This window comes from Hemitrygon akajei, chromosome 1 (genome assembly GCF_048418815.1).
Source record: "Hemitrygon akajei chromosome 1, sHemAka1.3, whole genome shotgun sequence".
NCBI classification, from domain to species: domain Eukaryota; kingdom Metazoa; phylum Chordata; class Chondrichthyes; order Myliobatiformes; family Dasyatidae; genus Hemitrygon; species Hemitrygon akajei.
The window spans coordinates 40,034,723-40,046,839 of NC_133124.1; the positions used below are offsets into that span (position 1 = coordinate 40,034,723).

The following is a 12,117-nucleotide window of genomic DNA, read 5'->3' on the forward strand; positions in this document are numbered from 1 at the left end:
CTATTAAGTCTAACTGCATGGAAGGGCATGCATTTCGATGATTACCTGTAGGAGTTATTAGCAACAAGTTTATAAACGGAGCTTGTGGCACAAGTATCACAAGAAAATGGCACGTCTACAGTATGCCATGACTTCTGTACATTCAAGTTACTGATAGGGAAGAGGATGCTAGTTCTAAAGGAATAGACATAACCTGCTGTAGAATTTTAAAGACTATGAAGGGTTTAGATTAAGAAATAAAAGCAAGATGAGGCCATTAGCCCTATTGTGGCTTTCTTCTATGTCCATTGATACCTTAAGTGTAAAAAATCTGTCAATCACCAGTCTCAAATATTCTCAGCAACTGAACTATCTAGGTAAAAAATTGTTTCTTACATATGTTAGCCCCAGATAGCTGACTATTTTTGAACTGATTCCTGATTTCAGATAATCCATCCAGAGAGAGGATAAATCTTGTATTCACACTGTGCATACAAAAGAAATTTGTATGTTTCATTGAGATTATATAGTTTGTCAGAATGAGTGGTAGATTATAGGCCCAATGTGGATAATCTCTCCTTTGTGGGGGAAAATCCTTCCTCGTTCCAGAAATCGATCTTGTTTGTGTATCTTTGCTGCACCCCATCACAGGATTTTCTTTCCCTGGGTTGAGAGATCAAACTGCACACAGTATCCCAAATGTGGTTTTATCAGAGCCTATATAATTTCTCCTCAAAGCTTCTTGCAGTAAAGACTAATATACTGTTTGCCTTCCTAAGTGTTTGTTTTTCCTTCATGTTAACTGAGGATGTGCTGGGGGCAGCCTGCAAGTGTTGAAACACATTCCGCCGCCAACATGGCCTGGTCGCCATCTTTGCAGAACAATAGCAACAAAATAAGTCATGTTCCTCTCTCTACCTATCCACTAACATACATACACACACACCACACACACACAGCCCTCCACCCCGAGGACATGCTGTCTTTGGGCCTACAGCTAGTTGTGTGAAATGATAACCATATTGCAACACTTTTTGGTGTATTGTGATTTAAAAAAATAGTCTGCTTCCCTGTCCCCCACCCCCCCCCACCAAAGTGGATGTTTTATTGTATGCTGTTTTCCATCCACCATGTCCATGCCTGTTCACTTAAAAGTGCTTTCTCTGAAATGCCTCTGCTTTCTCCTTACAAATCTTGACTACCATTCAGCTTTTGCACCCTCCTGGGTTGCCGCAGGCTCGCTCAGCTCGTTCTCGTCTAGGGGGAGCAGCCTTCGGCCCCGCCAAACTGGGTAATCAGCTTGTGTGGGTGCTGTGTGATGTCCCCGCCTCGCCAAAAAACAGACAGGACACCATATGCGATTAAATGATTACAATTTATAAAGATTACTATAACTAAGTGATTAATAACGATACAGTATATATGAAGGAAAAGAAAATAAAAAAAAGGTGCCAAACTTATCAAAGTCCAAACCACTTGGTGCACAACCATTGGAGCTCAATTACTGAAGTCTTCTGGCCACCATTCGATCCCCTCCGAACTCCTCGACTCGCAGCTCAGGACCACCCGAAGTGGTCAACCAAGCACATCTATCTTCTTCTCTCCTTGGGGTACCTCCTGGCCTTGGACCCCTGCTTGGGGTCCGTTCCTCGCTCAGTTTACAGCATCGTGTCCTCTCTCTCTCACCCCCTCACGCCAATCTCCCCAAAAGCCCGCCAACAATAGCTTACAGACTCAGAAGAACAACATTAATCCCAATTGGTTTACAAAGGAATACAATTCTCGTTATCAGTAAATTTTAACCCAAACAAGCTTCCAGCACTCTCTGGCAACAAAGAAGCATTCCTACTTTTAACAAAACAAAGAATAACATTAACATACGCAGTAACAAAGAAAAAGAAGAAACCCCTTTTACATTTTGTATCAGCAGAAGGCCTAACATATAATAATTGGTTCCTTGATAGATAGTATATGGGTGGTGGGGGGCAGCAGCTGCATTAATATGTGCGACAACACAAATTATTTATTTTGACTGGTCAACAAACAGAAAATAGACTGTCTTTAATCCACGTGCTCTAATTTTGTTTAATAGCCTCTTGTGTGGCACCTTGCTTGAAGGCCTTTTTAAGTCCAAATGTCTTGTATGGTGAATGGTAGGGTCCAAATGTACCACATTCACTTGCTTACCTTTGCCTTTTCTGGACCATAAGAGATGAATTAGGCCATGATCACGGCTGATCCATGTCCTTATCAACCCATTCTCCTGCCTTTACTCTGTAACCATTCATGCCATGGACTTATCAAGAATATGTCAACCTCTGCCTTAAATACAATCAATGACCTGGCCTCCACAGCTGCCTGTGGCAGTGAATTCTACAGATTCACCACCCTCTGCTTAAATAAATTCCCCTCGATCTCCATTCTAAATGGATAATAACTTCTATCGTTGTACTGTGGAGATCATTCTGAAAGGCTGCATCACTGCCTGGTATGGAGGGGTTACTGCACAGGACCGAAAGAAGCTGCAGAGGGTTGTAAATCTAGTCAACTCCATCTTGGGTACTAGCCTACATAGTACCCAGGGCATCTTTAGGGAGCAGTTATCAGAAAGGCAGAGTCCATTATTAAGGACCTCCAGCAATCAGGGCATGTCCTTCTCTTACTGTTACCATCAGGTAGGAGGTACAGAAGCCTGAAGACACACACTCAGTGATTCAGGAACAGCTTCTTACCCTCTGCCTTCTGATTCCTAAATGGACATTGAATCCTTGGACACTACCTCACTTTTTTTAATATATTGTATTTGTTGTTTGCATGTTTTTTTAAAACTCTATTCAATATACGTGTACTGTAATTGTTTACTTGTTTATGATTATTATTTTTTATTAATTTTTCTCTTCTAGATTATTTATTGCATTGAACTGCTGCTGCTAAGTTAACAAATTTCATGTCACATGCCGGTGATAATAAACCTGATTTTGATGTCCTTCTATTCTGAGGTTGTGACCTCTGGTCCTAGATTCCCCCACTATAGAAAAGAAGCATCCTCTCTGCATCCACACAATCTATGGCTTTCGATGTTCAATAGGTTTCAGTGAGATCTCGCCCCTCATTTTTCTGAATTCCAGCGAGTACAGGCCCAGAGCCTTCAAATGTTCTTCATATGGTAAGTGTTTCAATCTTGGAATCATTTTTGTGTACCTCCTTTGAACCCTCTCCAATCCAGCACATTCTTTTTTTTTAAGATAAGGGCCCTAAAAACTGCTCACAGTTCTTCAAGAGATACCATGTTTTATATTGTAATCTTCTTGAAATGAATACCAGATTCCATTTGCCTTCCTCACCATTGACTCAACCTGCAAGTTAACCTTTGGACAATCTTGCACAAGGGCTCCCAAGTCCCTTTGCTCCTTGGATTTTTGAGTTTTCTCCCTGTTACTCTTCCTGACACTGTATTCCATCTGCCACTTCTTTGCCCACTCTCCTAATCTGTCTAAGTCCTTCTGCAGCCTCGCTGTTTCCTCAACACTTCCTGCCCCTCCACTTATCTTCGTATCGTTCACAAACTTGGCCACAAAGCCATCAATTCTGTTAGCCACATCACTGATAGCATTAAAAAGAAGCACCTTACCATGTGGAACGTCTTTTGTCACTGGCAGTCAATCAGAAGAAGCTTCCTGTATTCCCATTCTTTGCCTCCTATCAATCAACCAGTGATCTTAACCATGAGCAATCTTTCCTGTAATATGGGCTCCTATCTGGCAAAGTACCTTCATGTGTATACCTTGTCAAATGCTATTTGAAAATATAAGTATGAATTGATTTGACATTATTTCTTATATCCTTCACATACATGAGTAAAAATCTTTACGTTACGTCTCCATCTAAATGTGCAATGTGCAATCATAGTAATTTATAATAAATAGAACAGTCAATGTAATATAGAGTACACTCAAATCAGCGTGAGTTCATCAGTCTGATGGCCTGGTGGAAGAAGACATATACCAATTCTCCTTTCTCTATCCTGCTTATTAATACCTCAAAGAATTCCTACAGATTTTCAAGCAAGATTTTCCCTTCAGGAAACCATGCTGATTTTGGCCTATTTTATCATGTGTCTCCAAATATCCTGAAGCCTCATCCTTAACAATTGACTCACAATATTTTCCCAACCACTGAGGTCAGGCTACCCAGCCTAAATTTCCGCCTCCAGAACCATGCCAGAATTTAAAGAGCAAACACGAGGAAATCTGCAGATGCTGGAAATTCAAACAACAACACACACAAAATGCTGGTGGAACACAGCAGGCCAGGCAGCATCTATAGGGAGAAGCGCTGTCGACGTTTCGGCCGAGACCCTTCGTCAGGACTAGAATTTAATGGTTCTTGAAAGATTATTACTAATGCCTCTACAAACTCTTCAGCTACCTCTTTCAGAACCTTGAGGGTCTACTCCATCTGGTCCAGGTGACTTATTTAGCTTCAGACTTTTCTGCTTCCCAGGCACCTTCTCTCTAGTAATAGCAACTGCACTCAGTTTTGCCCCCTGACACTCTCAAGCTTTCAGCATATTGTTTGTATCTTCCACAGCGAAGACCGATGCAAAATACTTATTGATTTTGTCTGTCATTTCCTTGTTCCCAGTACTACATCTCCAGTCCAATGCCTACTCTCGCTTTTCTTTTACTTTTTATATATCTGAAAAATCTTCTGGTATTCTTTGCTATTATGTGTACCCTATTTTCATATCTCCCCTTTTGACTCCTTATGGCTTTTGTTAGTTTCCCAATCCTTTAACTTCCTACTAATTATTTCTCTTTTATATGTTCTCTCTTTTGCTTTTATGTTGACTATGACTTTCTTTGTTAGCCATGGTTGTGTCATCCTGCCTTTAGAATACTTATTATTCTTTGGGATGTGTATCCTGCACCTTCCAGAAGCTCCAGCCATTGCTGCTCTGCCATCATCCCTGCTAGTGCCCCCTTCCAATCAACTTTTGTCAGCTCCTCGCTCATGCCTCTGCAGTGCTTTTCACTCCAATGTAATACTGATTTATTTGACTTTAGGTTCTCCCTCCTTTACCTTAAACTCTCCAATCAAATCTGGTTCATTACACAACACCCGATCAAGAATAGCTGATACCCTCATGGGCTCAGCCAACAAGCTGCTCTAAAATGTTGTCTCATATGCATTCTGCAAATCCTCTCTCTTGGGATCCTAATCAGCATCAACCTGATTTGTCCAAATCTATATACATATTAAAATCCCCCATAACTATCGTAACATCGCCCTATTGACGTGCATTTTCTGTCTCCCATTGTAATTTGTAGCCCACTTCCTGGCTACTGTTTGGAGGCCTGTATATAACTCTCATCAGTGTATTTTCACCTTTACATTTCCTTAACTCTACGCACAATAAATCTACATCTTGTGATCGTATGTCACCTTTTTTTAAGGATTTGACTTTTTTTTTACCAACAGAGCTTACGGGTTTGTCCTTTCAATAGAAACTGTGTATGCTCGGATGTTAAGTTCCCAACCATAATTTTATTTCAGCCACGATTCTGATGCCCACAACAACATACCTGTCAACCTGTAACTGCCATACAAGATCATCTGTCTTATTCCATATACTGTGTGTATTCAAATACATCATCAGTCCTGTATTTGTCACTGTTTCTGATTTTTGTCCCACTGTTACATAGCAACTCATCTCTCTGACTGCAGTTTTGCCCTATCATCTGCCTCTCCTTCCTGACAGTCTCACTACACACTGCCCTCAGCCCTATTACTCTGGTTCGCATTCTCCTGCCAAATTAGCTTAAATCCTTCCCAAAAGTTCTAGCAAATCTGCCCTCAATGTTCAGGTGCAACCCATTCCATTTGTATAGGTCATGCCTTCCCCAGAAGAGATCCCAATAGTCCAGAAATCTGAACCCCTGCCCCCTGCACCAATTCCTCGGCCAGGCATTCATCTGCCAAATCTTCCTATCCTTACCTCACTGGCACATGGCTTCGGTGGCAATCCAGGGATTACTACCCTGGAGGTCTGGCTTTTCAGCTTTCTACCTAGCTCCCTAAATTCTCTTTTCAGGACCTCCTCCTTTTTCTGACCTATGTCATTGGTGCCAATATGTACTAAGACTTCTAGGTACTCACCCTAGTGAGTTACAATCCTGCTAGTTACAATCTCAAACTATGATTTTCTTTACAGAATTCCTATGAGTTTAACTATCAAAATATGATTTTCTAAATACCAGCAGTGACACAGATTGTAGCATTTTCCTTTCCAATGATGGTCCATAGTTCCTGCTTTTACTTCTCTGCCTCCTTGTTTAAAATAGAAACATAGACAACAAGAGAAAGAAAAGGACATTTGGCTTTTTCGCTCCTTCAGTTCAGTTTGATATTGCATTATAAAGCCTTGTTCCTTTGTGTTCCAACATCCTTTGATCCTATTAACATTAAGAATAAGATCGATCTCCTTGAATATATTTAGTGATTTGATCCCCTCTATCTGTTGTAACAGGGAATTCTAGTGGTGAAGATATTTTTCCTCATCTCAATGTCATACCCTGTATCCTGAGACAGCTTTCTTCTTTCAGTTCTGGACTCCCTCACTATCAGGAACATTGTCCCTAAATTAATTCTGTTGAGCTATTCAACTCCATTACTTTTGGGGGATATTTTGTGTGTTCATATATTTTATCTTTTGGGGTCACTTTGATTAGGTGAATATGGAAACAACATGCAAGACAGGTTAGACAGTTTCATTCTTCCATGTCTCAACAACGTGATGGTAGGTTAAATCGGCAACTGTAACCCATTAGGTTAATGGCATCAGTAATTAAAGGGAGTCGATGGAAAAGAATAAGTTTTAGGGATTCAGGGATATAAAGAGACAGAGAATAGGGCTAATATTATAATAGACTTGGGACTTTGTATAGACTGGATGGGCCAACTAGCCCCATGAGTTATTACGTGTAATATCTGCAAAGTGTTGGCACTATTGTGAAATAAGGAACCGTACACCCAGTCTGCATGTGGAAAGAGTCCAGAAATAATAGGCCAGGTTATTTTTTTCACTTGTTAGTTAAGACTAAACTAGTGTTCAAATGAGATGTCTCAACATTCTTTTTACAAATTGCACCACGTCACCTATCCATGTCTTTTGGGTGAGGCATTAATAGTGGTCATGAACATGAGATTCTGCAGATGCTAGAAACCCGCTCCAACATTCGCTTCTATTAAAGTCTACTCAGAGCACTGGTGACTTTGTGCAACACTGCTACAGTATTACACTGAAGTGCTAGCTTAAATAATATGCTCACCTGTTCAGAAATAACTGTTGTATATAAGGGATAGGATAATTTTTGAGAACATTAAACAAGATCTCTAGGATACAGATGAGAGCAAATTGATGTTCCAAAGAGGCTGAATGCTGATGCTGGAAGGAGAACATGCTCCTGGGGATAATTTTGAAACATGTCATGCTTTTATTTGTTTATAACCAAAAGTTGTTATATCTTTTACAATCTGTGGACTTTTTTGTGCAAAATACATTTTGATATAGTCTTGAACAGTAGTCATGAGTTTTTAAATTGGCTTGCATCTTGACCTATTAACAAAAAATATCCATGCAGTGAAACCTGTTTTAAAGGCTACTCCTTAATGTGTAGCTGGTGTTCCTACAGGCTTTCTACACAAATTGACCATTTTGGTCAGTAAAAATGTGAATGGGTTGCTATGCAGATGATGATGCATGCATTTTGATACTAAATTGCATCTGGAGCTCAGAGCTTACTAACGCTTGCGCTATTCCTGGATGAGTTTGAAAAAGAAATTTATTTGGCAACTCCATTATTTTCTTTTAAAGATTATTAGGTTGCAATCTGCTGTGTAGAACATGAAAAATTTTCAGTTTTCCATTCCATACATTATTATCTTCAAAGTTACAGGTCAATGAAAGAAGGAAAAAATCTATTATTGTACTATTTGATATTAATATGTTCAGTGTGTGAAAACTTCTTGTGCACAGTAAGACTTACTAAATTCCTAATAATTATTTGGCACATGTAAATATTGGGTTGGTGTACTCAATTTAACTGACTGTTGACCTAACTATACATTAATAAAATTATTGTAATTTAGAGTAATACACTCAAACTGCTGGAGGAACAATTCATTGAAATGCAAACTATCTTTGGAAATATTTCAAGGAGACCTCACTTGCTTCTCATACCCCACATGCATTTATAGTACAGTACAGACCAGACACTTTATTCCATACTAACACACACAAAATGCTGGAAGAATCAGCAAGTCAGGCAGCATCTATAGAGTGGACTAAAGACCTGACGTTTTAGACCATGACCGTTCTTCGGGACTGAAAATGAAGGGTGAAGACACAAGAACAAAAAGATGGGGGGAGGGGAAGGAGGACAAGTCAGAAGGTGATGGGTGAAGCCAGCTGGGTGGGAAAGGTAAAGGGCTGAAGAAGGAGGAATCTGGTAAGAGAGGAGAGTGGGCCATAGGAGAAAGGGAAGGAGGAGGGACACCATGGGGAGGTGATAGATGAGGAGAAGAGGTAAAAGGACAGAATGGCCAACAGAAGAAGGGGGAGGGGGGAGGGGAAAAATGACCAGAAGGAAAAATTGATGGTCATGCCATCAGGTTGGAGGCTACCAGATGAAATATAAGGTGTTGCTCATCCACGTTGAGAATGGCCTCAGCATGGCAAAAGAGAAGGCCATGGATTGACATATTGAAACGGGCATGGGATAGGAATTAAAATGGTTGGCCACAGGGAAATCCTGCTTTTGGCAGATGGAGCGGAGGTACTCGACAAAGCGGTCCCCCAACTTACATTGGTCTCAACAATGTAGAGGAGGCCACATCAAGAGCACCAGATACCATAGACTAGCGGTCCCCAACAGATTCTTAGGTGAAGTGTTGCCTCACCCGGAAGGACTGAGGCTCTGAATGGAGGTAAGAGAGGAGGTGAATGGGCAGGTTTAGTATTTCTGTCAGTAAAGGGAGGAGATGAATGGACATACATGTGTGTCTCTGAAGACAAGCTGCTTCGGTATGAGTTTAAGTGTTCATTCTACTTAATTTTTCCTTTTCTTCCATAATTTGATTTTTCTTTTAAATAAGTGAAAGAAGCATTAAGAGAGCTTAAAAAGGTAAAAGAAAAACCTGAAACAAAGGAGGCTAAGAAACCAAAACCTTCAAGAGTTGTTGAGGAGAAGTCTAAGAAGTCAAAGAAAGAAAAGGTAGAGTTGAAAATGGTGAAACCAAAAAAGGAGAAGCTCAAGCTCAAACCCAAGCCCAAGCCCAAAATGGAACCGAGAAAGGAGTCCGAAAAAGAGAAGACAGTCGAAGTTGAGAAAGCAAAACCAAAAGAAAAATCAGAGTCTTTGCAAGAAAAAGTAAAAAAGTTATTTCAGAAATTTAAAGTTGAAAAAAATGCGCAAGTGAAAGATGAAAAGGAACCTAAGGTTCTTAAAGGTAAATCTACCAATAAGGAAAAACAGAAGTAAGGAGTGAAATATTATGACAAGAGAAACTGATTAATCAAGCTTTGTGGACCGGTACTGTGATAGTAGATATCTCCCAAAGAATGTTTGCCAACCTTTCTGGTTTAACTGTTTCAATTGCATACAATTCCATATCTTTCAAGGTAAACTTTCAATTTCATACAATTGTGCTTTTCCCACATGAACTTGAGCAGTTAAAAATAAATTGCCAAGCAGAGTACCTTTGCCATGCATTCTATTACAAGTTAAAATACAAAAAACAAAGTAATGAACAGGAAGGAAAGTACTCCATTTCCTTAGTATATCGGTACAGTTTTATTTTATATAGCTGATTTTTTAATAATGTGTATTTAAACTGAATCTTCATTATTTAAACACCTCCTAGATTGTCATTTTTTAAACACGTTCTTTGTGTGATTTTCTCTGAATTTGTACAGATTCCATGAAAGCATTGTCTATGAAGCAAAATATATTTTGACATCTGTGATCTGTTTTAATACCTTGGATTTTTTGGAAGTACCCAGTTTGTATGCATTGTACTTCAGTTAAATTGTACCTTGTACTGTAATCCAGATTTATTGTTTTGCATATTCTTTCTTTGTAATTTCATGTGAGGAAGAGGATTGCAGGTATTTTGGATTGATTGGAAGATGCTTTTCCTTCTCGTACTGGTATTAATTGTACTGATATTAAAATCTTCTATTTCTGCCTTGCTTTATAATAAATCTGTACAACTAAAGGAAATCGGGGAATTCCAGAAAAATATTTGAATAAATCTTATAATTTGCTTTGGTTCTCATTCTCTCCTATCCTCTTGTCTCTTATTCTAGCTTTAACTAACATTTTAACATTCTCCATGCCAATGATACCACTGCATCTTAGATTCCACCTTCTGTTTGGAGATTGAGCCAACTTTATCAAATTGGATTTGGCTGAAAATATGATGACTGCTTCTTTCTTCTCAGATGAGAATGCAAGCACCTGAAGGATGAATTAGACATTTTGAAAATGGTGCTTGCTTGCCTGAGTTGTCACTTTATGCTGCAAGTAATTTGAAGTAAAGCTACAAACTATATAATCATGCAAGTCAGTTTACTTGATAATTGCTCTCAATGAAAAGCTAATGATATTGAAATTCTGCAGGACCTTTCTACAATAGCCTGTGTGCAGAAATTAAGGAATTACTGGATAAGCTTAGCAGGTCAGACAGCAGTTGTGGCATGAAAAACAGAATGTTTGCTTCGGTAACCTTGCATTAGAACTGTGAGGGGCATCACAGTAGTGTAGTGGTTTGCATAACACTTTACATAAGGCTGTGGTTCAACTCCCACCGCTGACTGTAGGGAGTTTGTGTGTTCTCTCTATGACTGGTGGGTTTCTCTGGGTATTCCGGTATTCTCCCACATTCTAAAAGATGCATTTCACTGTATGTTTCGATGTACGTATGACAAATAAAGCTAATTTAACCTGAAAAATTGGGGATAAATAGGGTTTTAGGTGCAGTAAAGTTGGATAGAAGAGGGAACAAATACTAAAAATGCTGGAAGCACACAGCAGATCATGTAGCATCTGTGGAAAGAGAAACAGTTTCAGGTGCAGGATCCATTGGAAGTTTTTGTTTTCTGTTTTAACAAGTTCAGATTTTATTTTATTAAAAATTACAAGTGTGTGGAAAGCAAAAGATTACTGGGCAACAGATAACACTGGAAGGTGAACTGGCAATCTATATTTTGGATTGCTGAAATATCATTGATCTGAAATACTGATTTTTTTTTTCCTCTTCCTTACGAATGTTTCTGTAGGAACATTTTTTTTAACTTGGCTGGTGGTGTCATTTGCAGGACTCAAATTTACGTTTGGATTGAGGGGCATTTGGATAAATGGTGATACTGGTAGAATAGACCTTCCCAAACCACCTTGTGGTCTCTGCAAGGTATTTTGGACCATTGTTAAGCTTTGGCCCTCAGTTACAGTAAATATTGCAACATATTTACCTCCTTAACCCACAGAACTGGCTTTAGTGCTCTTGGGCAGAAGCAAGAAATTGAGAAGACATCAGAAGGTCAAGGAGACCATATTCTGCAGGGCACTACTGGATGAGTGAGGGCTTTATCTGCTGAATTGGATTTCACCCTTTTTTTATGGACTAAGTAGGTGATAATGTTCCAATGCCAAGCTGAGGAATAACCAAACAAAATCTCAAAATTGGGTTGTCTCAGCTTTATGAAATCACTATCATTGTTTTCTCCATTTTGAAAGGAATAGAAGGCAACTGATGGATTCGTGGACAGCAGCTGCTAATAGGACTTGCAAGTGCTGTCTCATTTGGATGCTGCTGGAGTGGCCTGGTTAGCCCCACTGTCACAGCGTGGAGCTGAGCTTCTTTTTCTATTGGTTCTGTCTGTTTGTAAAAAGGCAGAGAATGCAAATTAATGTTGTTTTGGGGGACCCTTTAATTCTTGAATACTTCCTCATCCTGTGTGATTTGATGCTTGTTTTCTCAGAATCAAGTTTAATATCACTGGCTTACATTGTGAAATTTGTTAACTTTACATCAGTACAATGAAATACATGATAAATAAAAACAGAGATTTTTGAG

At 39.3% G+C, this 12,117-nt stretch overlaps 1 protein-coding gene across 14 annotated transcripts in view; it reads left to right on the top strand.

Moving 5' to 3' along the window:
- The window catches only part of unm_hu7910 (un-named hu7910), a 210,608-nt gene that overhangs the window by 74,687 nt on the left and 123,804 nt on the right, over positions 1-12,117 (top strand). For 4 of the 14 annotated variants that reach the window (XM_073041800.1, XM_073041802.1, XM_073041801.1 and 1 more), the window contains one exon: positions 9,136-10,313. The exons of 9 other annotated variants lie outside the window; for them this stretch is intronic. In XM_073041800.1, the coding sequence (XP_072897901.1) occupies positions 9,136-9,521 (386 nt within the window). In that variant the 3' untranslated portion in view covers positions 9,522-10,313. Of the gene's footprint in view, positions 1-9,135; positions 10,314-12,117 lie in introns of those variants that run through there. One more of the 14 variants, XR_012098493.1, reaches the window with a different exon arrangement.